General features: G+C 61.6%; 1 protein-coding gene across 3 annotated transcripts; it reads left to right on the top strand.

Annotated features, from left to right (window-relative positions):
- The first annotated feature begins 205 nt into the window (after window positions 1–205).
- On the top strand, window positions 206–26,576 carry BAHCC1 (BAH domain and coiled-coil containing 1). 3 transcript variants are annotated; one of them, XM_054170321.1, is made up of 28 exons: window positions 206–400; window positions 2,349–2,685; window positions 2,853–2,996; window positions 10,843–11,022; window positions 12,061–12,183; window positions 12,586–14,304; window positions 14,381–14,486; window positions 14,583–14,791; window positions 14,915–15,073; window positions 15,459–15,652; window positions 15,986–16,343; window positions 16,433–17,176; window positions 18,392–18,576; window positions 18,702–18,838; window positions 19,050–19,151; window positions 20,460–20,562; window positions 20,648–20,918; window positions 21,144–21,308; window positions 21,408–21,733; window positions 22,027–22,134; window positions 22,216–22,481; window positions 22,578–22,653; window positions 22,733–22,841; window positions 22,951–23,073; window positions 23,161–23,334; window positions 24,113–25,263; window positions 25,650–25,886; window positions 25,973–26,576. In XM_054170321.1, exons 2-28 carry the CDS (start codon window positions 2,508–2,510, stop codon window positions 26,177–26,179), a joined length of 7,854 nt encoding a protein of 2,617 aa, XP_054026296.1. In that variant the 5' UTR covers window positions 206–400; window positions 2,349–2,507; the 3' UTR covers window positions 26,180–26,576. The 3 variants fall into 3 exon arrangements, with proteins under 3 accessions (XP_054026296.1, XP_054026295.1, XP_054026297.1); XM_054170320.1 differs by having other exon boundaries at window positions 21,405–21,733; XM_054170322.1 differs by lacking the exon at window positions 2,853–2,996.
- Window positions 26,577–27,696: the final 1,120 nt, after the last annotated feature.

The following is a 27,696-nucleotide window of genomic DNA, read 5'->3' as shown; positions in this document are numbered from 1 at the left end:
CCAATCAGGGGGCGGCGCGCGCGCGCGGCGAGAGGGCACGCGCTTATTAGCATGCGGGGCGCGTCGCCCCGGCGGAGTGCGCGGCGTGAGCGGGGAGGCGCGGCGGGGACCCCCCCCCAACCCCCCCCTCCCCCTGCTCCTTTTTTTTCCCCCCCCTTTTTTTTTCCTCCTTCCCCCCCCCCCCCCCCCCCCCCCAATCCCTTCCCCCCCTCCTCTTTCTCCGGTTCCCTTTGCTGCAAGAGCAGCCGGTGCATGGGCAGTGCACGGGCACCGGCAGGAGCACGTTGCTGCTGCTGCTGCTGCTGTTGCTGCTGCTGCTGCACCCCCCGCCAAGGCCGACCCGCGCCGCCTCCGCCGTTGCCGGCGGGACCGACCGCACTCGCCCCGCAACACCCCGCCGGTAAGTAACTGCGGGATGGTGCTTGGGGAGGAGAAGGCGGAGGAGGAGGGGGGTGTTGTTGTTGGTTGTTGTTTTGGGGGTTTTTATTATGATTTGGGGCGCTTTTGTATTTTTTTTTTAAGCCGGCTTTATTTTTTCCTTTTTTATTTTCTTTTTTTTTTCCCCTTTTTTTTTTCCCCCATTTTTGGAACGTTTTCTTTTTTTTTCCTACTTTTTACAAAATGAAAACATTTTTGCGCGGCGATTTTTATTTTTTCCTTTCAGATATTTCTGCGCCCTTTTTTCCCCCTTCTAATATATTTTGCGCGGTTTTTTCTTTGATATTTTTGAGTGCTTTTTTTTTAACATTAACATTTTTCTGCGTTCTTATTTTACATTAAATTATTTTACAGTGAATAATTTTTGTTGTGCGTTAGTCTTTTTCCATTCCGATGTTTTTGGGCGTTCGAAATGTTCTTGATCTCCCCTAAAATTTTGTCTATTAAACCTTTTTTTTTTAAATAGAGTATTTTTTTTTTCATTAAAAATTTGTCTGCATTGCATATTATTGCTTTCAATTATTTTCCTTTAAAATTTTGTTGGGTTTTTTTTTGTTTGTTTTTATTTTACCCGAACACCCCATTTTTTCATACCGCTCTCCTGCAGTTTTATTTACAAATCCGCACGTTTTGAGACTGTGCCGGGATCTTTCCCTCCCGCCGCTGCCCTCAGCCTCCCCCCCGGGATAATACGGCCGCGTTCACCCCGTCCTCACCGGGACGTGGAGCTCCGGCCCCGGTTGCGCTGCGGAGAGAAGCGGGAGGGTCCCCGGCCGCGCTCGGTGCTCCGCTCCCCTTTGTTCGCCGCGGCCCGGCCCGGCCCCGGCAGCCGCGGGCTCCCCGCCGGATCGGGCCCCGCCGGCCCCGGCGTTGGCGAGAACAATGCCTCGGCGGGCCCGGTGCACCGGTCGGGCTGTCGCTGCCTTGGAGGGCCTCCGGTACCAGGGCCAGGCATTGGGGAAAGGCAGAGCGGTGGCCGGAGCACCGAAGAAATAGCGGAGAGCGGCGGCCGTGCAACCCGGGAAAGGAGGAAACCGGGAAAACCAGGGCCGTGCACAGGGGAACCGGGATCTTGCAACCCGGGGAAGAAGGGAAAGCGAGGAGGGGAAGGTCTGTGCACCGGGGAGGCAACGGGAAACAGGGCCTGTGCACCGGGGAGGAAACGGGGCCCGCGCACCAGAGACTACGAGGAAGCCGTGCACCAGGGAAAGAAGGGGGTCAGGAAACACAATCCGTGTACCGGGGAAACCGGCGACAACTGGGGTCTGATCACCGGGGAAATATGATCGGTGCATCGGGGCGAAAACAGGACCCGACCACCGGGGAAAATAAAAGAGCCTAGAACCGGGAAACTGGGGCCCGAGCATAAGGGGAAGGATGGGGTTGTGCACCGCGAAACCGGGCCCCGAGCAGCGGCGGGGAGAATAGCGAGCGTTGTAGCGGTGAAGCGGGGCCGGGGAGCGGCGGCTGTGCCTCGGGGAGAACCGGGGCGGGGCGGGCGGGAAGGCCGGGGCCGTGCTCCGGGAGCACCCGGAAAACGGGGAGGGGGCGGGTTCTGGGGAAACCGGGGGTCGTGCACGGTGAGTACTGTGGAAGCTGGGTGTTGTGCACAGAGAGTACTGGGGTAATTGGGGACTGCGAACTTGGGTGTACCGGGAAAATGGGGGGGCAGTGCGCCGGGGATAGTGGGGAAATGGGGGGCCAGGCACGGGGGATATCGGAAGAAAAGAAAAAGAGCTGTGTAGTGGGAATACTGGAGAAAAAGGGGACTGTATACTGGAGAAACTGGGGATTTGCTCACTGAGGGCGCGGGGTGGGGGGGGCATGCAGGGGTCCCTGGGGACACAGGGGTACTGTAATCTCCGGTCCTGGCCACGCTCTCACGTCCTCCTTTTTCTCCCTTGCGCCAGGAGCGGAGGATGAGCCGGCAGTCCCGGCACGAAGCGCGGCACGCCGCCACCGAACCCGGCCCGCCGCGGCGCTGAGGATCGCCGGCCGCCCCGAGGAGCCCCGTCGGTGTCCCGCCGTGCCCGTCGTGGGCAGCGAGCGGGTGGGTGGGTGCCCCCGGCATGGACGGCCGTGACTTCGCACCTCCACCGCCGCGGCTTCTGTCAGAGAGAGGCAGCCTGGGCCACCGTCACGGCACGGGGCGTGTGGCGGGTTCGGCACACAGTGCCGTGCAGCCCCCTGGACACTTCCAGCCCACCAAGTACTTCCCCGCGCCTATCTCCATGGCCACGCACACAGGTCAGAGGCGCCGGAGCGGCCGCGGCACAGGGGACCGGGTGGGACGTGGGGTCCAGCACAGCCGCGGGGGCTTGGCCTCTTTGTGCTGCTCCCGCTGTCACTATGTCCGGTGGGTTTAGGGGGTGTGTGCAGAGGGGGTTCGTACACACCGTGAGGGCATTTCCTAGGTCTGTGGGAGTGTGACCCCCGTGTTGGCCCAGCGAGATTCCAGTGCCTGAACAAGGAAGCGCTTTCTGGGGGAACAAGGAGGCCGTTATGCGCGAAGCCGGCGCAGCGGCGGCGGTGCCGTGGTGCGGCGACGGCGGGGAAAGGTCAGCAAACCCCCGGCTCTATATAAAGCGCCGAAGTGTTAGGGTGCGAAGGGGTTTGCAGCGCGTGCGGTCGCTTCAGCACCTGGTGTCGTGCTGCAGACGGACAAAGCGCCGAGCACGGCACAGCCAGCTGCACCGGCACCGCGGTGGGGGCTCAGAGGACCCGGCCGTTCCGCCGGCATCCACGGTGCGCTCACCCGCTCAGCTTTGTCTGGCAAAGGGCGTTCGGCTGCGGCTGGGCAAGGGTGAAGTGGGGTGCAGGGTGCCTGAAGTGGGATGCACAGCCACAAAGTGATGGTGGGGACTTCAAGGGGTGTTAGGGCACGCAACAGGGAGCTGGATTTGCTGCCGCCAAGCTCCAGGATGGAGCTGGAGCAGAATTAGGGCCAGATCCGGTGCCGACTCCACGATGCTGGCCGGGGCCCCCCACTTCCCGCCGGCACAGGCGGTTTTTTCGCCGCGGCACGGCGGCAGTGCCGGTTATTGTCGCCGCCTTGATGAGCTGTGAATACTAATAAAATTATATCTGCTTTAATGGGATTACAATTAGTGCGTGGATTAGGGCGGGGGGCACGGCCGGGCCGGCGCGGGGGGGTGGCCCATGGTTCCTCAAAGGAGCTGGAAAGCGGTGGGATAACTGGGGGGTGCCTGGGAGGTGGCTATGTATCGAGCTCGCGGCCGGGGCGGTTTCGTTTTGTGGCCGCGGCTTTCGTGCTGCTACCGGCCCCCCCCCGGGATCACTGTTGGCCTCCCCCAGGATTTGGAGTGTGGGGGGGTGTCTATACTGGGATTCAGTGTCCAACCCTAGGATGGGGGACTGGGCTAGGGACTCGACCTCTGTTTTGACTCGTGGTAGCTGGGAGGGGATTCCCCCCAGGGAACGCTGGCACTGGGGGGGCTGTTGGCTTCCTGCTGGATTCTCGGCGTGATGGTATCCCTGCAGCGGCGGCGGCCGGACCCTCACGCCCGCTGGGGCCTGGGCGACACATGGGAGCCCAAATGCAACGGAGGTTGTTAAAATAACATGGATCAGGCTAAAAATACTCCGGCAGAAACTCGCCTTTAAAAAAAAAAAAAAAAAAAAAAGAAGGCGAAAAAAAAAAAGGCAGCCAAACCCAACAACAGAAAGAGCTAAAAATATTCCCTGCTTTGGCAGGGCCGGCACAGCCGGAGCCGATCCCGGCAAGCCGCACTCGGAGGCGCGTCCGGGAACGTTGCTCGAGTGAATAAAAATTACAATCTAGTGCCCAGCACGGTGACAGGACCGGCAGGAGGGGAGTCCCCAGGCCTGGCGCCCCATTTTCCCCACGGCACGGCCGTGCCATGGGGCCGGGAGCCGTGGCAGCGTGCGGAGCGGTAATTAACGCCGATGATTGATAATTACCCCACCCAGCAAATAAAGCCAGCCCGCGGTTTGCCGGGCGGCCGTGGCGGTGGCGAGGCCGACGCGGCACGCGGCAGCCGCGGGGCACCGTTGTTGGCTTGGGGGGGGCTCTGGCCACGCTCCCCCAAATGGCTCCCTGCCTTCGGCTGGACTACACCTCCCAGGAGCCTTTGCTGGGGGCCGGAGGCCGCCCTGGGAAGGGGAGATAAAAGCTGTTTAGCTTGATTTTATTAAAGCCATAATTCAGGGCTGCGCAGTTATTGCAAACAAATGCTCTGGTTTGTGTCTGGTTTTGGCACCAGGACCATGCAAATGATGGCACGAGACAGCGCTGGGGGCCGGAGCACAGGGAGCTGCTGCCCTGCCTGGTGCTGGGGGGTCAGGAACCCCCGGAACTGCTGGGAGCCCAGCCCAGGCCGTGATGCAGCCTCCTTGCACTTTACTGATCTGGGGGCTATAGTCCCACCACCCCATCTTGCCTGCGCTGAGCCCCATGCCAAGCAGGGCTGGGTGTCCTAGACCCCAGCTGCAGGGCACAGGGTTGGAAAACTTCAGCAGCAGCTCGACCAAACCTGTGCTTTATGCAGGGGCCTCAATTTTTGCCCTTCTGACGTTTTTATGGACTAATATATAGTGGGGATCGTGGCGGGCTGTTTGTCACCTCAGCAGAGCCCTCAGTGCATCGTGACGTCGAATAGTGCTGGGGGGCCTTGCATGAGCACCAGATTTTGCTGGCAGCAACTCTGCTGTGGCTGTGCTGATGCTGGTATGCAACTGTATCCCAGTAGTGCTTCTTTCTGCAAACCAGTGCTGGTTTGCATCCTGGTGCAAGTGCCCAAACTAGTTGTGGCGGTGTGGGTATGCAGCCCACCACAGGTGTGCAGCCCAGCTGTGGTGACTTGGGTGTGTGTCCTGTTGCGGGTGTGCGTGCTGGCAGTGGTGGACAGGTGGTGATCTGGCGGCATGGTGCTGGTGGCCAGCCAGGCTCCCACAGCTGTTCCTCTCCCTGGATTAAGTTGCAGGCTGGGTGCTGCACAGTCCCCCAGCACAGCTGGGGTGGTGATGGCTGGGGGCAGGTGGGGACGGTGGCCCCCTGGCCAGGGTGGTGACGCAGGGCTGGGTGCCAGCGTTGCAGCTGCTCCACATTGCAGCTTCCTCATTAATGACTGAAGACATGGGGTGTGACAGGGGGTTGGGAGGCCATAGCACAGCTCCGGCATAGCCGTGGCACGGGGGCTCCCCGTTCCCCTCCTCAGCGCTGCGTGTCAGCCCGGCCGCGCTGCCGCATGCGCTGCATTTTAAAAAGTAGGTGTCAAAGTTAAAACAGATTTTGAGATTAACTTGTCTGCTCCTCGTTAGCCACGCTTGTGCCAGGGTGGCCGACGCACGCACGTGTCCAGCGGGATGCAGAGGCTCCCAGATCCTGTGGAATCACCGTGGAGTGGGTTCATCTGTTTGCTAACGATCCGTGCGGAGATGCCGCTGTGTGCTGGGGCCTAGGGGAATGGGCAGCCCCAGCAGCCACATGGCACTGTCCCAGCAGCTGCTGTGAGTTCCCGGCTACTGCTGCTGATCACCCCAAAGTGGGGGTGGCCTGGGGGTGTCTCAGCATCCCAGACTGTGAGCACCTGGCCTTTGTCTCCAGTACCTGCGCCCTGGGGCAGGTGCCCATTCTGGCAGGCTTGGGGACAGTGCTGTTGGTAGTGCCACCACCAGGTTTTGTGTGCCAGGCACCCTTCAGGAATGTCCAACCTGGAGTGTGCTGTGTTGTGTCGTCGTGTGTCCCGTGTCCCCCCCCCGCCCCCAGTTCTTCCCTCGGCATGTATGGCAGCAGTACAGGGTAACCCAGTGGGGAATTACAGCAGGAAACAAAAATATCAAGATTTGGCTATTCGGTGACTCTGCAGAGATTCACACGGGCTGTGCCCCCCCGCGCCCCCTCCGCAGTAAATAAACATTCACCCAATAATCTCATTCTTGGAGTTCTTCTCTATCCGCTCCCTTAAAACAAAACAGATGGGCGCAGCGTGGCCCTGCTTGCAGCCCTGCCTGTCTGGGTCCCTCCATCCATGCTGCCATGCCTGCCCTACCAGCCACCCTGCCTGTATCCTAGCTCCTGCAAGCACCACCCTGGGGTAGGATCTGACCCTGCTGGGTGCTGGTTTCCCCCAGTTCCAGGAGGGATAGGATGAGTGCTTGGAGCCCCCTGGGATTGCTCCCACAGGGTTACATGTGCTAGTGTCACCATGGGCCCCAAGTTTTGGGGAGATTCCTGGTGGGTCCACAATGCTTAGGGACATCAGATCTCTGTGCAGTTGTGTGTGTGTGTAATTCTGGGGCCTGCCTTGGCCCTCCCCAGATTCCCTGTGGTCCCATCTCAGCTCTGTGGCTGCTCCCAAAATGGCCCCCGGGCTTTGCGAGCTATGTACACTGGGTGTGCAAGTTGTGCATCAAGCCTGCAAGTTGTGCACTGGGTGTGCAAATCATACACTGAGCATGCAAATCTGCATTGAGTGTGCAAATTGTGTATTGAGCATGCAAATCGTGCATTGTCTGTGCAAATTGTGCCTCGAGCATGCAAATCATGCACTGGGTGTGCAAATCACGTATTGAGTGTGCAAGTCCTACATTGGGTGTGCAGATCGTGCCTTGAGCACGCAGGTTATGCATTGGGTGTGCAAATAGTGCCTCAAGCATGCAAGTCGAGCATTGGGTGTGCAAACTCTATATTGAGTGTGCAAATCTTATGCTGAGTGTGCAAGTCCTACATTGGGTGTGCAAGTTGTGCCTCAAGCATGCAGGTTGTGCATTGGGTGTCCAAATCACGCCTTGAGCGTGCAAGTCGTGCATTGGGCGTGCGGGTGTCAGTCGTGCAAGCAGTGTGTCCCGAGCGGTGCACGTGCGGCCCCGGAGCGGCGCACAACCCCCAGCGAGCGTGCAGGCAGGCGGGAGCGCGCAGCAGCCCTCTCGCAGCGCCAGCCTTCCCCGTCCCTCCGTGGCAAGCCGACAGCTTGCGAGTGGCACTTAGCACGGAGCGACTGCCGCGTGATTACCCATCGGATAACGTTTTAATTGTACTTCTGGCGCTCTGTCAAGCTCGTTTGAACCGCGTTCCGATATTACAGCATTTATTTAGTGCCATAACAATATGGATTAATCTTAAATTATAATGCCGAGGAAATTGTATTACACTTATTTTGTGTTTGTCAGATATTTAAAGGGGGCTGCGTCGGGTTGCGAAGTGCTTGGTGGGGAGGGCCCCGGGGGGCTGCATCCTGCCCTGGGTTCTCAGGGATTGTGGGGAGCCACCTCCATAGGGTGCCCAGCCGTGGGGACGTGGGGCAGGAGGGTCCCTGCCAGCTCCTGGTGTCTCCGCGTGCGGCCCTGGCCTCGCTTGGAATGTTCCAGCCCCGAAATAGCCAGGGGAGTAACTCAACTCCACGCCCTGCGCACGTCCTCCGTGCCACCGTGGATACCATCATCACCTTGCCCGGGTGTGGCCGAGGGGCTCCAGCCCCCGTTCAACCCCTTCCTTGAAATGAAGCCCCTAAATAGCAGGGTGCAATCCCCCCACTTCCTGGAGCTAAAGCAAGGGGATGTGGCATCCTGGAGAGGAGGGACTAAAGACCTGCTACTAGTGTCACTCTGGGGACCCTGCTGCTGCACCCTGGCCCAGAAACTTGTGGGACTTCAAGCAGCTGTGCCTGGAGTAACCCCACAACAGGGCTGGGTCCCCCACCACCAACCCTGACTCTGCTTGCTGGCAGGGGAAACTTTCTATCTTCCCAACTTATTCCCATCTGCGCCACACTTGGTGTGGGGGCGAAGAGTGGCTTGGGGAGAAGCACCCTTTGCTCCCTCTGCCAAGTCAGACCCATGTTCTCCCCTCCCCAGCCCTCATCTCCCCCACTACTGTCAGTGTGGTTGTGCTGAGACACGGCATGCTCATCACACGTGTGATCCTCTGTGAATTCGGGACCAAGGCGAAGCTGCCCTCCCTCCTCATTCCCTCCACTGAGGTTTGGCAGTGGCTTCATTTCCCTTTTAACCCTCTCCTCTGCCTGCTGTCTCCTCCCAGTCATGTTTGGGGGTCTCGAGTGCTGCCATCCCCCTCCTCTACCTCAGTTTCTCTGCCTGGCCACACTGCAGGGTGCAACTCAGAGTGTGGTGTCACCAGGGCTGTTCCAGGATGGTTGTGGGGTGGCTGGGGCCAGCGCAGTGCTTGCGTGGCTGTGCTGGAGCTGCCAGAGTTCCCAGCATGAATGTGGGGTGTGAAGCTGCCCAGAAGCCATCAGAGCCCGGGGCTGGTGGCCATGGCCAGAGCCATGACCGCCCTTCGCACTCCACTTGCACCTGGCATGGGGGATTTTCTTGCCAGCTGTGCCAGTGCCAGGGCTGGGAGTGATACTGTTGAGGCTGACTCATGGTGCTGGTCATGGGAAGCTCAGCCAGGGGGTTCCCAGGGTGATGCTGCTGGGGTGGGATCCTGCTGCCCATCTGCCCTGTGCTGGCAGCTCCGACGCTGCCTGCTTATGGGTGAGACGAGTTGTACATGGTCTCAGGGGCCCTTTGCTGTTCTCACTGGCACAGTAGCCAGAGGGGGCAGAGGCTGCGCTGTGCCAGGCTGTGCCATGCCAAGCCATTTTGTGCCGTATCACGCCATGCTGAGCAGGAACAGCTCCGGACAGGGGACAAGTGTGTGAGGGGCCAGGAGGATGTGCGTGGGGGCATACGAGGTGGGTGGGAACGGCCGGGCCAGCCATGGGGCCAGTGTGTGCCAGGGGACTCAACCGTGCCAGTGGGCATGAGTCAGCAGGTGGGAGGTGTGGGGAGCTGCACCACAGCCCTGCCAGCCCCCTGGGATGCTCTGCGCCAGCACGGCCCCGCCGCCGTTGTGGGGGGGGGGTGGTTTTATTTTTTTACAGCCTGTTTCACAGCTTCCAGAAAAGGCTCGTTCTGGAAACCTCGGCTTCCTGCCCGGCACAGCCGCCCGGCACGCTGCCGGCTCCACACCCTGCCGTGGGGTCCCCCGGCACGACCGGGGCTGGATTGTGCCAGGGTCGTTGCCTGTGGGCGGCATCAGGCGCAGGTTGCTCCAGGGTGCGTTGGCACGGCGTGGCAGGCCGGTGGGTCCCAGTGTGTGCCGGCACAGGGTGGGCAGCGTCCGGTTCCCAGGATTGTGGCAGGGTGTGGCCGTGCCCTCGGCCCACACAGCCCCTTCGCCTGGGCTCGGTCCCCGACTGGCCAGCGCAGGAAGGAGCGAGCTGCCTGAAACCACATCCCGACACTCATCCCAGAGGCATCCCGGAGGGATTAGCTGGGGAGCGTGGGCCGGCTTAGAGAGCAAAGCATTGCTTCCTGCCCCGGCCGGGCAGCTGGCCAGCCTGGGCTCCTCCACACCACACCATGCCGAGCCGTGCCTAGCAATGGGCACATGGCTGCAGCCACACCAGCCCGCAGCAGCACACAGAGGGACACGGGGCGAGTCCACGCAGCAAGGGGCAGGCAGCTCTCCCCCCTCTCTGGCTCCTAACCAGGCACTGGCCATCAGCTCTGATGTTTCCACCATGACCTCACACTTCAGCCAGGGTGGGGACCAGGATGAGGTGCTGGGCTCTCCCCCCAGGTGCTGGGGAGGCTGCTAGGGTCAGGGTGAGGGCTGCCCCCCTTGCTTTACAATTCTCCACAGGTCTGCCCTCCTTGCACATGTGTGCACACATGCATGGGCACACACATGCACACACGTGTGACTCTGCCCCTGTCCCAACACCCATCCAGCACTGGAGCCGATGGCTGTCCCTGTGTCCCCAGCCTTCCTGCCACCGCCTTGGGCACTGGCAGGGCTCTGACTGCTGTGGCTGGCATCTGCCCATGCTGCCAGCAGGATGACCCTGGCATAGCACAGCCTGGGCTCATCCGAGTGAGTAGCCAGTGTCCCATAGCAGCTCCAAGCCACGAGTGGGGAGGTAGCAGCAGCATGGCAAGCCAAATGCATGTGCAAAGCTTCCCATGTGCCAGCACATGTGTGTGCCCAGGGCATGGACGTGGGGTCAGGGCATGGCACCAGCGTCTGTCACATGACTTGGCCATGCCTCACATGTCCTGGTGTGTGTGCATGCCCCAGGGGGCTGTGGAGACATGAGGGCTTGGGGGGGGTCACAGGAGGGCTGAGCCTGTTCACCAAGTGTGTGTGCACTAGGGGCACTTGTGCACGAGGGATGTGCGTGCACGAGGGATGTGCATGCACTAGGGATGGGTGTGCACAGGGGCTTCATGTGCACAAGGGGTGTGTGCACACGAGAGGTGTGGATGTGCCCAAGGGATGTACAAACACAGCGTGCCCTGTGCACAGCCCTGCAGCTGGCATGAGCACAAGTGTGCACGAGCGAGCATGGCAGTGGGGTTGGGCAGGTGAGCAGGGACACAGGCAGCCCCCTCTGACTCTCTCCTCTTTCCCTGCAGCCAGCAGCAGCCTGATGGGCAGTGCACCCACCTCCTCCTTCATGGGGGGCTTCCTGAGTGGCAGCCTGGGCTCGGGGGCACCCAGCCACCCCACTGGCCCCACTGCCTCTCCCCCGGAGCCAGCATTCCGTGGGCCTCACTCCAGCACCTCCCAGATCTGGTTCTCGCACTCCCATGAAGGTGAGTGGGTGTCAGGGAAGGGACGGGTGGCAGCACCCTAGGGGTGCACAGACAGGGTGGCCCTGTTGGGTGGCCCTGGGGGGTGGCCTGGATGCAGATGGGATTCTGCCTGGTGCTGGCAGGTGACATCCAGAGAATGCCCATGTGGGCAGTGTTTGGACCTCCCAGACATTGGCACGTGGGGTGGTAGTGGCAGCCAGCCGGCATGGGCATGCGTTTGGCATGCAGCAAGCTTCAGGGTGGCACTGGGGAGAGCCACAAGCCCATAGACCCCCTTGGGCATCCACAGGGACCAGACTCGCCATCCCGCAATCAGGACACAAGGCGGAGATGCTTGCGCCAAGCTGTAGACCCCTGCCCCATATGCCAGGAGCTGGGCTGAGCCCAGGCTAGTTTGTGTCACTGGTGATAAACTAGGGGCTACTGCTCCCCTCCCACAGCAGGGACCCTCAAGCTGGGGCCAGCTGCCGCATAGTGACCTCTGGGACCAGTCAAACAGACACCCCACGTGGTGGGGAGCAGGGGCCTGCCCCCGGCACCCCCTGGAACACCAGCGTGTCCCTATCCCCACCACGGTGGCCAGAGCGAGGGCTGACAGAGTTAAGGAGCAGGGAGGTGGTATTGGCTCGGGGCCCTGGCAGCCAGCCCAGCTGGTAGTTTGACCGGCTGCCAGTTGGCTCCTGGCGTGCCGGGGCCTGCACGGCGTGCCGGGGGGGTCGGTTCGGGGGGCTGGGCAGTGCACACAGCTCCAACAGCCCACCGCTGATGGACAGGCAGCCTGAGCATGCCACTGAGGGCTGTGCCGAGCCTCCAGCATATGGCCACCGCTGCCCTGAGTTTGTCAGGTCTCTGCAGCCACTGCTGTTCTGTGGGGGCAGGAGGATCCTTGTCCTGGAGAGGGTGTCAGACTCTAGCATTGATGGCCAGAGTGGTGTGTGGCTGGGATGGTGTGAGGTGTGGTGCATGCTGTGGCACAATACAGAGGTGCCAGGGGGGCTGTGAGCACAGCCTGACCCCTCCTGATCACTCTGTCCCCAGCCCCGGGGTACCCCCGCTTCTCTGGAAGCCTGGCCTCCACCTTCCTGCCCATGAGCCACCTGGACCATCACAGCAACAGCAACGTCCTCTATGGCCAGCACCGCTTCTACGAGAGCCAAAAAGGCAGGTACCAGGGTCCTAGCATGGCACTGCAGTGCCACTGGGCTGGCTGGGGTTCCCCACAGCAGCATATGTCCCTAACCTGGCATGGGTAGGGGGCTCAGTGCCTGTCTCCAGTGCCCATGCCTGGTGTCAGGTCCCTGAGGAGAAGTGGGACCGGCGGGCACGGGGTGGTGGGCACCCAGCCCAGCCGCCGCTCTGGCTTTTCACAATATTGTGGCGGGTGCTTAATAGGGAACATTGTTTGGGTGGGAAATGGAGTTAATTAGGCACTGCCGGCCCCCACGCTCCTCCCCTCATTAGCGGCCAGCCAGTGCTGGCACGGCTGCAGCCCTGGGTGCCCAGACCCTCACCGTTGTTCGGTGAGGGGACCACTAGGGGCTCACCCACTGCTTTCCTCTCCAGATAACTTCTACCTGCGCAACCTGCCTGCCCAACCCGCCCTGCTTCCCACCAGCCACAGCTTCCCTGGCATTGCCCGTGCCGCTCCTGGGCCCCCCACTGGCTCCTGCAGCCGGGAACGAGAGGCTGGATCCTTGCCCAAGACCCCCAAGGACTATGACCGCTTCTTGGCGGGCAAAGAGAAGGTGGGCAAGGGAGACCCCAAGGAGCGGCCGCCTGAGGAGGACCCAAAGGAGCGACACAAGGTGGTTCTGCCAGTGCCACCAGAAGGGCACTGCAAAGAGGGGCTGCCCACACGAGGGGCTGGTGATGGCCGCCCCAAGCACCTCGCCTCCTGCCTGCTGGGTGCCAAGGGGCTGGATGGCGATGCAAGCCGTGCCGTGCTGCCCAGCTGTGCCGGCAGTGCCATGCCCCGTGCCGGCCGCTGCAGTGCCAAGGAGCCATGTCGGGGCGAGCGGGAGCCAGGTGCTCCCGAGATGCCCCAGCCTTACAGCGAGTGTGTGGAGCGACGGCAGATGCTGCACCATGCTGTTTCCTACGCGGTGCCCACCGGACCGGCCACGCTCGGCCCCACTGCTGGCTCCTTCCCCTGCCTGCAGCTGCATGCTGGCCCCGAGATGCTGTGCCCACTGCCGGAGCCAGCTGGCCGAGAGCTGAAGCTGAGCGGTGCCACGCTGGTGCCCTCGGTGGGGCACCTCACAGACAAGAGTCGCTCTTTCCAGGTGACGGCAGAGGCTGGTGGCCTCGAGCGTGCTGAGGCCAAGGAGCGGCACGCCGAGGTGGGCACAGAGCCCCCAGTCAGTTATGGTGGCCCTTTCCACCACCCGCTGAAGGCAGAGGGTTCTGCTGAGCGGCGACTGGACTGGGGGGGTCCCAGTGCCCGGCTGAAGGGGCTGGAGTACCTCGGTGGGGGAGCAGCCGAGGGACCACCCTTTGCGAGCCGGGGTCCAGCACCCAAGGGTGCTCTGGAGAAGGGCTACTTCGAGGTCCCACCACCGCCCGACTGCTCCCGTGCTGCCCGCCCTGACCCTTTGAGTGTCCGGGTTGGCCCCTCCTGCTGCACTTTAGAGAAAGGCCCCCCCAAGGACCCTCCCTCTGGACCAGCTACCCAAAAGGTGGCACGAATTCGGCACCAGCAGCACCCCGAGACAGAGGCAGCTGGTGCTGGCCCTGAGGGCAAGCGCAAGCCGCTGGAGCTGAGTACCCTGGGCTATGGTGGGCCCCACTTGCCCCCTTGGGGCGTGCAGGGCCAGGGACCCCCACTTGGTGTGGCAGAGGAGAGGAAGGGACCCTACTTGGACCCCTTCAGCACGAGTCTGCAGCCAGCTGCGTTGATGACTCAGGGCCCAGTGCTGGGTCAGGAGGTGCCAGCTGCCCCGGATGAGGTTTCGGCCATGAAGAATCTGCTGAAATACAGCAACCAGGCGCTGCTCGGGGGGCAGAAGGGCCCCCCCTTCGTCGGGCTGGGGGGCGTCAAGGGCAGCTGTGCCCACCAAGATGCCAAATTCCCCCCGGGGAAGGGGCAGCCAGAGCTGGAGCGACCAGATTGTGCCCGTGGCCGGGAGCATGATGGGCTGGCCACTGGTGAAGGTGAAGTGCGGCAGCCACCTATTGGCATCGCTGTGGCTGTGGCACGGCAGAAGGACACGCTGGGACGACCTGACACATCCTATGGCAGCGGTGGCACTGGGCGGCAGGGCCGGGCAGCTGCCAGCATCAAAGGTAGGGCTCGGGTTGGGGGGGGTTGGTGGCAGTCTGGTGGTGCCATGCTGATGCCAATATAATGTCCTTGGCACAGCGGGCACTGCACGGCCCATGCACCTCATCGACCTGGAAGCAGAGGAGGAGCGGGGCCGGCTCTGTGAGGAGCGCCTGGGGCTGGCAGGGCGAGAGCTCCTTCTCCAGTAAGTAGTGAGACGGAGCTGAGTGTCCCTGTGGGGCCCAGCACCGGTGCCTGGTGCTGGCACTCTGCCCCACACTTCACGTTTCTCTTCCTGAAGGGACAACAAGGACCTGGTGGAGTTTGCCCGAATGCATCCGTCTGGGGGATGTCCTGGAGAGCTAACGCCCCACCTGATGATAGCTGGAGGCTCATCACTCCCCACAGGGCAGCTTGGTGGTGACCCTGCCACCCATGCCCACCCAGCACACACGCACTGGCTGCCCCGCACCCGCAGCCCCTCCATCTGGATGGGGGGACACTCCTATGGTCAGTGCCGCTGGCAAATGGGGAGCTGTGGGAACAGGGCTGACTGAGTGCTGACCCTCCCCCAGCAGTGGGGTGCTGCTCACCGAACCCCAGCACTGACAGACCACCCCCTCCACCCTGCAGGCATTGGCCACCCTGCGCTGCACCAGAACCTGCCACCTGCCTTCCCCACCTCCATGCCCAGCACCATGCAGCCTGTCTTCCCCCTCTCCCAGGACCCCCCAGCCCAGCTCGTCATTCTACCCACTGAGCCCCCAGCCCACGGCACCCCCCACACGTTGGGTGAGGCTGGGATGGGAGGGTTCTGGGGCCACTGCTGGGGATTTGGGTCTGGGGGAGAGGAAATGGGATCCCTGTGGGTGCTGCTGGAGGATGGGATGTGCAGGGGAGGGTGATGTGACCCCTGCAGTTGCTGCCAGAGGTGCAGGGGTAGGAAATGTGGACTCTGGGTGATTTTGGGGGGTGCAGGGGTGGGAGATGGGGACTCCTTTTAGTGCTCCTGATGATGCAGGGGTGGGAGATGGGTCCCTGCAGGTGGTGCTGGAGATGCAGGGTGGGAGGTGGGTTCCCATGGGTGCTACTAGGGGTGCAGGGTGGGGGACGGTCCTGATGGGGTCTGCAGGGTGACCCTGAGATCAGTCTCTCTCTGACCCATTGCCACCGGCAGCCGATGTGATGGACCAGGCATCGTTGTGGCCCCCAATGTACCCGGGCCGAGGCCCCAGCACCCACCTGCAGCACACAGGGCAGCTGCCTGTGTACTCACGCTCACAGTTCCTGCGGCAGCAGGAGCTCTATGCCCTGCAGCAGCAGCAGCGAGCAGCACAGGCCCTCGAGATCCAACGCCAGGCGCATGTCCAGGTGCCATGAGGCTGGGGGCATGGAGAGACTGGGGGGCTGGGTGTGGGGTGGGATGTGGGGCTAGACTGGGGATGCAGGGATGGATTGAGGTTGGGCTGTAGGGATGGGGGGGAGATGTGGGGTGAGGAGTGAGATGTTGTTGTGTGAGATGCGGGCCGGGGATGGGGGTACTGGGACTGAGCAGCAAAGCAGGGCCTGCATTCTGGGTCTGGGCTGTGTGGTGCTGGGGAGGGGCTGTGGCGTGCAGGGCTGGGACGTGGGGTAGGGTTGTAAGACACTGGGCAGGGACCAGGCTGTGAGACTCGCACATGCTGACCTCTGTGTCCTCTGCAGCGGAAGCCGGAGGAGCAGCCTCTGGATCTGGAGGATGGGGGTCCTGAGAAGCCCCTCAAACCCTCTCACAAAGCAGTTGCCTTAAACCCTCCAACCAAGGGCCTGTCCTCAGCAGCCCCCGGGCCCCCCAAGCTGTCCCCTTGCTGCCACTCTCCGGCCCTGCGGCACCCAGCCAAGTGCCCTGTGACCCTCCCTGCGGCCCCCTGCACTTTACCCGTCTGCCCCACCACCAGCTCTGCCGTCGCCCCCCGCTCCCCGGCTGACAGCCCTCTGCCCGTCCAGAGCAAGGGCAGCGACGCCGAGGACAAGCGCGGAGAGGGGCAAGTGCCCCGCAACTACCCCAAATCCCTGGAACCAGGTAGGAGCCGGTGGGAAAGAAAAGGAGGGTGCCAGTGGTGTTGGGGTGTACCGAGGAGTCCCTGCTGAGAGTCAGCTGTTTCCCCACAGACCTGCCCCCCGGTTACAGCTACCCTGCTGCTGGCATGGGCTTCTCTGAGGCGCACTCGGCCGAGCCAGCTGACCCCGACACTATGCACGCTGGCTCGCCACCTGCTGAGCCGGAGCAGTCCCGCACCTTCAGCCCCACCAGCGAGGTTCTGCAGGAGTCAGGCCCCCCGCAGGAGCTGCCAGCCAGTGGGGCAGCGGCTGAGGGTCCTGGAGTGCTGCTTCATCACCACCACCTCCTCCTAACCCCGGGACCCCTCTGTGGAGAGCGGGGATCAGCACCGACTGAGGGGGCTACTGAGGAGCCCTTTGGGGTGTGCCCAGACACGGCTCAGGGAGCACCGGAGCAGAGCTCACCAGAGCAGCAACACCTGGTGCCCATGGGGACCTCCCCACTGCCCGCCACTGCTGAGGAAGAGGAAGAAGAGGATGAAGAGGAGGAGGAGGAGGAGGAAGAAGAGGAGGAGGAGGAGGAAGGTGACAGTGATGGCTCAGAGCCGGAGGGCAGCTGTGATGAGGAGGATGGTGAAGATTCCAATGGGCGACAGGGCTGCTTGGGCGGGCTGGAGGCTCTGATTGCTGCTGGCATTGACCTGGGTGAGCTGCCAGCACTGGGCTCACCTGAGGAGCCCCCTCCAGCCCCCCCCTCGCCTGCCCCCCATGCCTCAGGGATCCCTGGCATCGCCCTGCTCAGCGAGCTGGCCGACCTGGAGCTGCGCCGGCGCCGCTGTGACCTGGCCCTGGGAGGTGAGTGGTCCCTGGTGTCCCTTGCCACCCCTGCCCTGTGGTACCCCATCCTCCTGGTACTCTGCCCCATGGCTCCTGGTTCATCCCAGTGCTCACAGCACTCTGGCTTCACAGTGCTCCCCAGTATGCCCTGCCCCTGTGGGACCCTGTACTCCCGTTTCCCACTGCCCCATGGCACTCTGTCATCCTGGTGTCCCTTACCACCCGGCCTATAATTAGGTGCCCAGGTGCCCCCTACCGAGGGTGCTGCATCAGATTCTGTATGTGGGGCATGGAAGAGAGGGGTAGTGCAGTACCCATGAGAGCAGGGCTGCTCACACAAGCGGGGCTGGGCAGTACACATGTTCTGCAGCAGAGCAGGGGGCTGGAGGTGCTTGTTTAGAGCAGAGAGCTATGGGTTCACTTTTGGAGCAGGGGATGCTGGGGGTCATTTTTATATCGGGATGCAGGTGCATTTATGGATCAGGGGGCTGGGGGTGCATGTGCAGAGCAGGACTGCATAGCATTTTGCCACAGAGAGCTGTGCGCATGCTGGTAGTGCTGGTACTGTGGTGTGATGCAGTGCCCAGCAGCCAGCCTCTGCTCGCAGCCCAGGGCTCAGCTCCAGCACTGGCTCCAGGCAGGCACTGGGATTCCCTCCCGGCTCGGCTTCCCTAGGGAATCCCAGGGGCCCCGGCAGGGAAGGGCGGCATGGCCGCGATGGCCATCCTGGTGTGTCCCCAGCCCTGTGGTGGGTGTGTTCTGGTGGGACCTTGCGTGCTCGGAGCTGCCCATGGCCTTGTGGTGTGGGGCTGTGACACTGGGGGGCAGTGGGTAGCTGTAGGGCCCCACATGCCCATGGGGTGGCCAGATGGGGCATGTCACTGCATCCCTCCCAAGCTTGGCTGTGCTTGTCGATGAGTTCTTTGCTGTTGTGTGCCCAACCCTGGCTCCATCAGCGCCTTAGCCCCACGGCTGCCCAGTGATGCCATCCCTGTGCACCACCTCCCTGCCCCTCACCACCCCTTGTGGCATCCTGCAGAACACCCCACTCATCCATGGCACCCCATGGCATGGCCTTGTGCCCCATGGTGACCCCTGCCCCTTAGACCCCCTTTCTCATCCCACACGGCCCTGGTGCCACTATGGTGTGCTGGTCACACAAGAGCATGCATAGGTCAGCGTGGGGGTCCAGGGCATGTCCCCACTGTCCCTGCTGACCTCCTGTCCCAGCAGGGGAGGACGAGGACCTGCTGGCCTTCAACCTACAGAACCTGGCCACGGTGGCAGCCGCCTGGTCACTGGTGGAGGCAGCCAGCCGGGAGGGCAGCCCCCCTGCGCTCAGCCCCCTGCCCACCTCCCCACCACCCCGCACTCGCATCCCCCGCCGCAAGTACACCTGGACGCCCAAAACCAAGGCCGTGAGTGTCTCCTTGCGAGTTAGCGCGAGTGGGAGGTGGGATGAGTTGTGCCCGGTCTCAGCCCTGGAGACCGAGGCTGCTGGCCCTGGCCAGCTGCCCGCCCACACCCCCTCTCGGCCCTCCAGGTTTGCCCCTTGAAGGCAGCCATCGAGCAGCTCAACACACAGGAGGTGGAGGTGCGGATGCGGCTGGCAGAGCTCCAGCGCCGCTACAAGGAGAAGCAGCGGGAGCTGGTGAAGCTGCAGAGGCGGCATGACCATGAGTATGCCCTGTCCCCATCCTGGAGGTGTCCCAAGGCTGGGAGGGAAGGGCAGGGCAGAGGGGTGGTGGCCTATGAGGAGGCCTGGGGAGGGACAGCAGTGGTGGCCGCCAGTGCAATGAGTTTGGGCCTGTCCTCAGCCCAGCTCAGTGGAGGGGCACCACCTGCAGTGGCTGCACAGCTCAGGGTGCCCCCGATCTTGCCACGGCTGCAGGCGTGACGAGAGCTCCCGGAGCCCGGCACGGCGCGGCCCAGGGCGGCCAAGGAAGCGCAAGCACTCCAGCACGCTGGGCAGGGCCGAGAGCCGCAAGGTCAAGTGAGTGACCGGCGCCGCGTGTCCTCCTTGTCCCTGGGGATGGGCCACCAACCCTGCTGCCGGGGGGAGTCCAGTCACGCTGCTAAAGAGGTGGCTGTGCTTGGGAGACCCCTTCCTTATCCATTGCAGCCACATTTTGGCGGTGGGGGAGGTCTGATTGCTCACTTCAATATGCTCCCGCTTGTGACTGGGAGGGGGCTCAGCTGGGTGGCAGCACCGTGTGTCCCCCCGACCCCCCACCCCGTGCTGGCTGCGGGAGCAGCGTTGCATAAAAGCCTCTTTATCTGTGCCGTATAAAGCCATCGGTCACGCTGCAGCGGCGTTTGGTGCTGCCGGCGCTTTATTATTACCCATTAGCCGCCCGGCGCAGCCGTTTCCCCACTCCCGGGCCCTGTATAATTGTCCTTCTCGGCTACAAATTGCCTCTCCCGACAGGGCCATTTGCATAAATCCTCAGAGCGAGTCCAAACATGCTCGGAGCGTGTGTGCGTGCCCGGCCCCCAGTCCTCTCCCTCCTTCCCCCCCTCCCCGTCAGTAATAACAGTTAAATCTGCGCTAAATGGTTCCTTCAATTAAGACGGAAGGGAAAGGGGAAAAAAATTAATCTCTAGGTTTTATGTCACAAAACATTAGTGAGAGAGTGAAGGTTATTGCAGGGGGGATGGGGGTGGATATGGAGGGGGGAGATGGTGGCTGGTGGTGGTGGCCTGGGGAAGCAGGATCCAGTGGAGGGGTACAAGATGCAGCTGAAGATGCAGGATCCAGACAGGGTTGTGGGATCTAGGCAGGGGTGCAGGATCCAGGCAGGAGTGCGGGATCCAGACAGGGTTGTGGGCTCCAGATAGGGTTGCGGGATCCAGGCAGGGTTGTGGGATGCAGACGGGGTGCAGGATCCAGACAGGGGTGCAGGATCCAGACAGGGATGCGGGATCCAGACAGGGTTGTGGGATCCAGATAGGGTTGCGGGATGCAGATAGGGGTGCCAGATCCAGGCGGGATTGCAGGATCCAGACATGAGTGCATGATCCAGGCAAGGTTGTAGGATCCAGACAAGACTGTGGGATCCAGGCAGGGCTGCAGGATCCAGACAGGGGTGCAGGTTCTGTCTGAGGGATGTAGAATCCAGACTGGGATTTAACATCTAGCTAAGGATGTAGGATCCAGTAAAGGATGCAGAACCAAGCTGAGGATGTAGGATCCAGTCAGGAGTGCAGGACACCTTTAGGGAGTGCTGGATCCACCTGTGTGGGAGCAGGATCCCTCTGTGGGGTCTTGCAGGCGCTATGCCCATGCTGCACTCCTCACCAGGGCAGTGAAGACCAGCCTGTCCCTGCTGTGTGCTGAGCTGCGAGGGGACCCCGAGCCCAAGAAGAAGAGAAGCAAACTGGCTGAGGCGACATTTGGCTCCCCAGTGAGTCCAGTTCCACCACCAGTCAGCACCACACTAGGGCTTGGGGGCTGCTGAGCACCTCCTGAGCCACCTTGTGCCCCCCCAGGAGAAGGTGCGGTGCAAGAAGAGCAGCTCACCGGGCAAGCTGGCCTGCAAGGTGGCTCACAAGGTGAAGAGCAAAGGGCTGCCCACTGGCATCAGCCCCTTCCGCCGGAAAGACCCCAACCCTGGTGGCCGCATCCAGAAGAAACTCTCCCGACCCAAGAGCTCCAAGGCTACCAAGTACCAGCCACAAGACCCTGATCCCCGGCAGTCAGCAGGGTTCAAAGGCAAGGCTGGCTTGGCGATGGGATCTGGGATCCAGCATGGGGATAGAGGTGTGTGGTCTGGCACAGGGATGGGGTAAGGAGCAGGTCCTGCAGAGCCAGGGAGAGGGAGGCAGCCAGCTGCAAGTGTTGGGTGGTGGTGTGTGCCAAAGGGTCACAAAGGACCCTGACTCATCCCATCCTGCATGGGGAACCAGCATCTCTAGGCACAGAGAGAGGTGCAGCAGCCACTCCTGGGTGCACGGAGTCCTTCATTGCTGCCTCCTCCTCTTGCAGATGAGCATGATGGAGACACTGACAGCGAGGATGGTGACGATGAGCCAGGCTTGTCCCTGCCACCCTCAGTGCCTGTGGCCGTGCTGGGACCCTCCCCATCCTCTGTGGTGAAGATGGAGGCCAATGAAAAGGCGAAGAAGAAGAAAGAAAGGCAGGGGCTGCTAGGTAATGGGAACGCGGGAACCAGGGATTCCACCTGGTGCACACACCAGGGCTTGGGTGGGCACTCACAGGGTGCCCTGAGCCTCGTTTCTGCCACAGCAGGACCTTGCCTTCTGGGTAGCCCCGAAGGCGAGGTGAAGATCAAGCAGCGGCCAGTGAAGCCGGGGGCTGGCAAGCTGGAGAAGGTGCCAGTGCGGCGGAAGGCAGGTGGCTGCGAGGAGGGTGGCAAGAAGAAGTTGAAGGCCAAGGCTAAGGACAGCCCCCGGCCGTCAACCACCGGCGGTCCCAGTGCACTGGCCCCTGCCAGCAGCCTCTTTGCCGGGACTGAGCCACGGCACTTCGCAGCGAGGGATGAGGGGGCTCGTCTGGCCAGCGAGAGACTGAAGAAGGCAACACGCAAGAGCAAGGTGCTGCAGTCAGCCCTGAGGGTGAGCGTGGAGGGCAAAGGGTGGGGGGCACCCGTGGACTGGGCAGGGCAGAAGGATGGATGAGTGTGCAGGGACCGGCAGTGTTGGTGTGGCTAGAGGGATCTCCAGTGGGTCCTTGAGGTGTGGAGGGATGGGTGTGTAGGCTGTGGCTGCTGGTGGAGGTGGGGAACAATAATTCATGGACTAAGGGCACTGGGGTTGTTTGGGGGCATTGATGGGGAGGCAGTGGGCCCCAGAGGACTGGGGTTAGCATTCTGCAGTGCCATCAGCCTGCTCTGGCCCTTCTCCCACAGCGGAAAACCGGAGCACTGTCACTGTCCCTCTCCCCCCGGAGCGCCAAGACCATCCTGAGCAAGGGCAAGAAGCTGGCCAAGGTCAAAAGCAAAGTGGCCACCAAGCAGGTGAGAGACAAGAGCCAGGCTCCCACCCTAGCATGGACATTTCCTGTGCCCCCCACCCACCCTGAGCTTCCTGTCCCACAGTGCAAGGGCCGGGCAGTCAGCAAGCTGCTGGAGAGTTTCACCGTGGAGGACGACTTCGACTTTGATGACAACAGCAGCTTCTCCGAGGAGGAGGAGGAAGAAGGGGCCTGCCTGGCAGGAGGGCTGCGAGGGGGTCGCTGCTCCCCTCTGCCCCATGCCTGTGCCATCCAGAAGGAAGATCTGCGGGATGGGCTCCACATCCTCATCCCCAAAGAGGACAGCCTGCTCTATGCTGGCAGTGTCCGCACCATCCAGCCCCCCGACATGTGAGTTTGAAGGGTCAGGGTGGGGGTTCCTGCACTGGGTGGGGATGTTGAGGTGACTAGGTGGGTGCTGAGCCCCTTTCTATGCCCCTTCTCCAGCTACAGCATCATCATTGAGGGTGAGCGGGGGAACCGGCAGCGCATCTACTCGCAGGAGCAGCTGCTACAGGAGGCGGTGAGCAGGGGTGTGAGGCCAGGGAGGGTGCCAGCTGGCAGTGGTGCCCCTTGGAGCCCAACACATCTCTTCCTCTCAGGTCCTCGACATCCGGCCTCAGTCTCGACGCAGCCTCCCGCCGGGCACCCGCGTTTGTGCCTACTGGAGTCAGAAATCCCGGTGCCTCTACCCAGGGAACGTGGTGCAAGGTGAGGAAGGACCGTGGGGTGACTGCAGGGGGACTGTGGAGTGGCTGGTTGGGGGTGGGGGGCATTGTGGACCCCTACTGCATTGCAACGAGTCTCCCCACACTTGCAGGCTCCTCCAGCGACGAGGAGGAGGATGACCCTGAGGCGGTGATGGTGGAATTTGACGACGGCGATACAGGGCACATCGCTGTCTCCAACATTCGCCTGCTGCCCCCTGACTTCAAGATCCAGTGTAAGGGGGCTGGGGCAGGGTGCTGTGGGCTGGAGGGGGTGGGCAGGGAGGGCAGCATCACCAGCCTTGACACCACACTGCCCACAGGCACCGAGCCATCTCCTGCGCTGCTGGTCTCCAGCTCATGCCGGAGGACGAAGCGGTCGTGTGGTGAGGGACCCCCTGCCGGCGAGCTGCCCCCCAGCCTCTGCCCGGACCGCCACGATGGCCCTGAGCCCCCCAAGAGCTTGGGCAAGAAGGCAGCCAGCAAGGAGAAAAGTGGTACGGGGAGGAGCTGCCACCTATAGACCACCTTCTGTGGGGTGCCCGAGGAAGGTGGTGCCGGCAGCAGGGGTGTGAGGGATCGCAGGTTGTTGGGATATGGGGATGGATGCTAGGATTTGGGGAAGGAGGCTGAGATGCAGGTGTGGGGGAGCAGAGGAGGCAGAGATGCAAGCAAAGTAGGGGCTGCAGCATAAGATGGGGTGCAGGGTTTGGGAGTGGAGTATGGCAGGGTGCAGGGAAGGGAGCAAGGATGGGGAAGGAAGTGGCACAGAGCACAGTAGCAATGGGGAAGGGAGGTCAGGCTGCAGGGAAGGACATGCAGGGACGGGGACAGTCCCAGAGCAACCCTGCCTCTGACTGTCCTCCCTCATGGCTGCTGATGCCTTCTGACCCCATCTCACTGATGGAGAAAGGAGCTGAGGAAACTGGGGTTGTTTAGCCTGCAGAAAAGAACACTAAGGAGGGACCTTGCTCTCTGCAACAACCTGAAAGGAGGTTGTAATGAGGTGAAGGTGGATAGATAGTTCAAGAGGAAGTGGCCTGAAGTTGTGCCAGGGGAGGTTTAGGTTGGACATGAGGAACAATTTCTTCCCCAGAAGGGTTGTCAAGCCCTGGAAGAGGCTGCCCAGGGCAGTGGTGGAGTCCCCAGAAGGATTGAAAGGCTGTGTAGATGCAGTGCTGAGGGACATGGTTTGGCAGTGACCTGGCAGTGCTGGGGTGACACTTGGATCTTAAAGGTCTTTTCCAACAGACACGACTCTGTGCTTCCTGGCAGGCAAAGCTGTGGAGATGCTATCGGGCGGCAAAGCGCCGCTGCTGAGCGACCCCTTCGTGAGCCGGAGGGGTGGGCAGCTGCTCAGCTGGTCAGCGGTGGCACAGACAAAGCGGAAGGCATCGAGCAAAGGCACAGCCATGCTGCAGAACCTCTTCCAGGTCAATGGCAATGCCAAGAAACTGCGGACCAAGGAGACCATCTTCCCCGTGCACCACCATCACCACCACCACCTCGCTGCCCCTGTCTTTGGCAATGGGTTCGGGGCCGACTCCTTCAGCCGCATCGCCAGCTCCTATGCCTCGTTTGGAGCTGGGGCCGGGCTGGTGCTCCCAGCAGCCCAGAAGCTCCTGCGCTCCAAAAAGGCTGAGCGGATGGAGGCAGAAATGGGCAAGAGCGGCCGGAGGAAGACAGGCAGCGAGTACCTGGTCAAGCTGGACCATGAAGGGGTGACGTCCCCCAAGAACAAGAACTGCAAGGCTCTGCTTCTGGCTGAAAAGGACTTTGGGGCCAAGCTGGAGCGACCGCTGGCCAGCCACAGCTATGCGCATGCAGCACTGGCAGGCAAAGATAGGAAGGGGCGGGCACCTGTGCACCAGCTGCCCGTGGGGCTGGCGCTGCGGAAATACTCAGGCCAAGCTGAGTTCACCCTGAACTGTGACAGCGACTGCCACAGCTCCTACTCAGACATGGACGAGGACGAGGAGGCAGGCGGGCTGGGCGCTGATGTGTCCTCGCGCTTCATGACCCGTCTCTCAGTGTCCTCCTCTTCCTCGGGTTCTTCCACCTCCTCCAGCTCCGGCTCCATTTCCACCTCCAGCCTCTGCTCCTCCGACAATGAGGATTCCTCCTACAGCTCCGAGGACGAGGATTCCACGTTGCTGCTCCAGACCTGCCTCTCCCACCCGGTGCCGGCGCTGCTGGCGCAGCCGGAGGCTCTGCGCTCCAAGAGCGGCACACCGCAGCGGTGCTTCCTCACCAAGGCCACCGCTGCTGGCCCTAAGGCCAAGCTCAAGCGCAAGGAAGCCCTCAGCTTCTCCAAAGCCAAAGAGTTCTCCCGGAGGCAGCGCCTGCCCTCGGTGGAAAACCGGCCAAAGATCTCTGCATTCCTGCCCGCGCGCCAGCTCTGGAGGTGGTCAGGGAACCCCACGCAGGTACAATTAGTGCCCACTATGGGCATCGGCCACTCAGCATAGACAAGGGGAAAGAAAGGGCATGGCACCTGGGGCATGGGGACACAGGGCAGTTGCACAGGTGCATGCTTGGGGCAGGGTGCATGGGGCGTAGGCATAGGCATGCCGTGCATGGCAGTGTGCATGGGTGCATGGTGCCTGTGTGCATGGGCATGGGCCTGAGTACCTGGGGCAGGGTACATGGCAGGGTACTTCCATGCCCAGGCTAGGGTGCATGGGGGCAGGGCACATGGATGCATGGCAGTGTGCCAGGAGTTGTGAGGAGTCTGGTTGGGCAGGTAGCGTGGGGTTGAATGGGGCTGGGAGTCCATGCACTGTCCCTGACCCTGCTACCGTGTCCCCCCCAGCGTCGGGGCATGAAGGGCAAGGCACGGAAGCTGTTCTACAAGGCCATCGTGCGGGGCAAGGAGACTCTGCGCATTGGGGACTGCGCCGTCTTCCTCTCTGCCGGGCGGCCCAACCTGCCCTATATTGGCCGCATCGAGAGCATGTGGGAGTCCTGGGGCAGCAACATGGTGGTCAAAGTCAAGTGGTTCTACCACCCTGAAGAGACCAAGCTGGGCAAGCGGCAGAGTGATGGCAAGGTGAGGGGTGGGCACAGGAAGCTGGGAGAGGGGACAGCATGGTGCAGGGGATAGCTGGTGATGCTATGTTGTGTCCCCCGCCACAGAATGCCCTGTACCAGTCATGCCATGAGGATGAGAATGATGTGCAGACCATCTCCCACAAGTGCCAGGTGGTGGGACGGGAGCACTATGAGCAGATGACTCGCAACAAGAAGTACCAGGACCGGCAGGACCTCTACTACCTGGCAGGCACCTATGACCCCACCACAGGCCGGCTGGTGACTGTCGACGGGGTGCCCATCCTCTGCTGACCCCCCCATTACCCACCCACCCTGGGCACAGGGAGGGAGGCACTGGGGATGGTCTGCACCCCCCTACTCCACTGTGGGGCTCCTTCCTGGCTATTATGCAAAGCCCTGGAGTGTCCAGGGATGGGGTAAATGGGGCGGGGGGCAACATCATCATCATCACGGGGGGCGCAGGGGCAGGGGGGGAGGGGGCTCCCCTACAAGCCATACTTTCCCTAGTACCTCTGACTGTTTGCCAGCAGGTAAAGCAGAAATCAGGTGTGTTGTTCTATTTATTTTGCCTGTAAATATTGTATTTCTTCCGGGAAGTTTTATGGAAAAACAGAGAAACCAACCAAAAAAAACCCACAAAAAACAAACAAACAAACAAAAAAAAAACCCAACCCAACAAACCCAACACAAAGGGAAAAAAGAAAACAAAAGAAAAACAAACAAAACCAAGCAAAACCCCAAACAAACCCAACAACAACAACAAAACAACAAACAAAAACCATTTAAAAAAAGTTAATGTAAAAACAACATTAATAATAATAATAATATGGGTGGGTGGGGGAGGGAGAGGTGGGAGGGGGGCGGGAGGGTTGCGTTTCTGTTTCAGTGCACTGTGTCCCCCAGCCTGGCTGGGACAAGGACAGCTGGGGAGCTCTGTATATATCTGTCTCTAGGAGGTGGGGGGGAACGCGGCAGGGGAGCTGGCGGGGGAGGGGGAGGGGGGGCTCGGGTGTGGGGGGGGAGGGGGGTCCCAGTGCAATAGCGGGGCGGCTGCGGTGCCGGCGGACGCTGGCCCGTCCCGCCGCTCGCCCGCCGCTCGCCCGCCGCTGCCCCGCGCTGTAAATGTGTACAGGCCGCGTGCGGCGCCCGGGGCGGGGGGGTGGGGGGGTGGGGGGTGCTTTTTCCAGTGTAAACACTAAACAAACAAAAACCCAACATGAAACAAAACACACACACAAAACAAAACCCTGAACATGTTAAAAGAAAAAAAGAAAAAAAAAAAAAAAAGAAAAAGAAAAAAGGATTAAAAACACAAAGGTTTTATGAACAGCAAACTCTATGTAAAGGCCTTTTAGTATGGAACTTTTTTATTGATAACTTGGCTTATGAATAAATATATGAACCGTTTGCTGGCGCCGGCTCTACTCTGCCTCAGTTTCCCTCCTGGGGTGGACCAAGCACACCCAGTTACAGGCAGCCCCCTGTCACAGGCACCCACCCTATTACAGGCCCCCTCAGCTGTACCCTGCTGCTCCAGTTACAGGCACTCCTGCTCACCTTGCACCCCGAGCTAGTCACCCTCAGTTGCACCTTGCACCCCTAGCTACAGACACCCCCTTGTTACAGGCACTCCTAGTTGCACCTTGCACTCCCAGTTATGGGCACCCCCTTGTTACAAGTGCTCACACCTTGCACCCCCAGTTATGGGCACCTCCCCCCATTACAGGCCCCCCTAGTTGCACTTTGCACCCCCAGTTACAGTCATCTTTGCATGGACTCTGCACCTCCCAGTTACGAGCAACCTCCCA

Source organism: Dryobates pubescens, chromosome 20 (assembly GCF_014839835.1).
Source record: "Dryobates pubescens isolate bDryPub1 chromosome 20, bDryPub1.pri, whole genome shotgun sequence".
Lineage (NCBI taxonomy): Eukaryota > Metazoa > Chordata > Aves > Piciformes > Picidae > Dryobates > Dryobates pubescens.
This window is presented reverse-complemented; position numbering and strand designations above follow the sequence as displayed.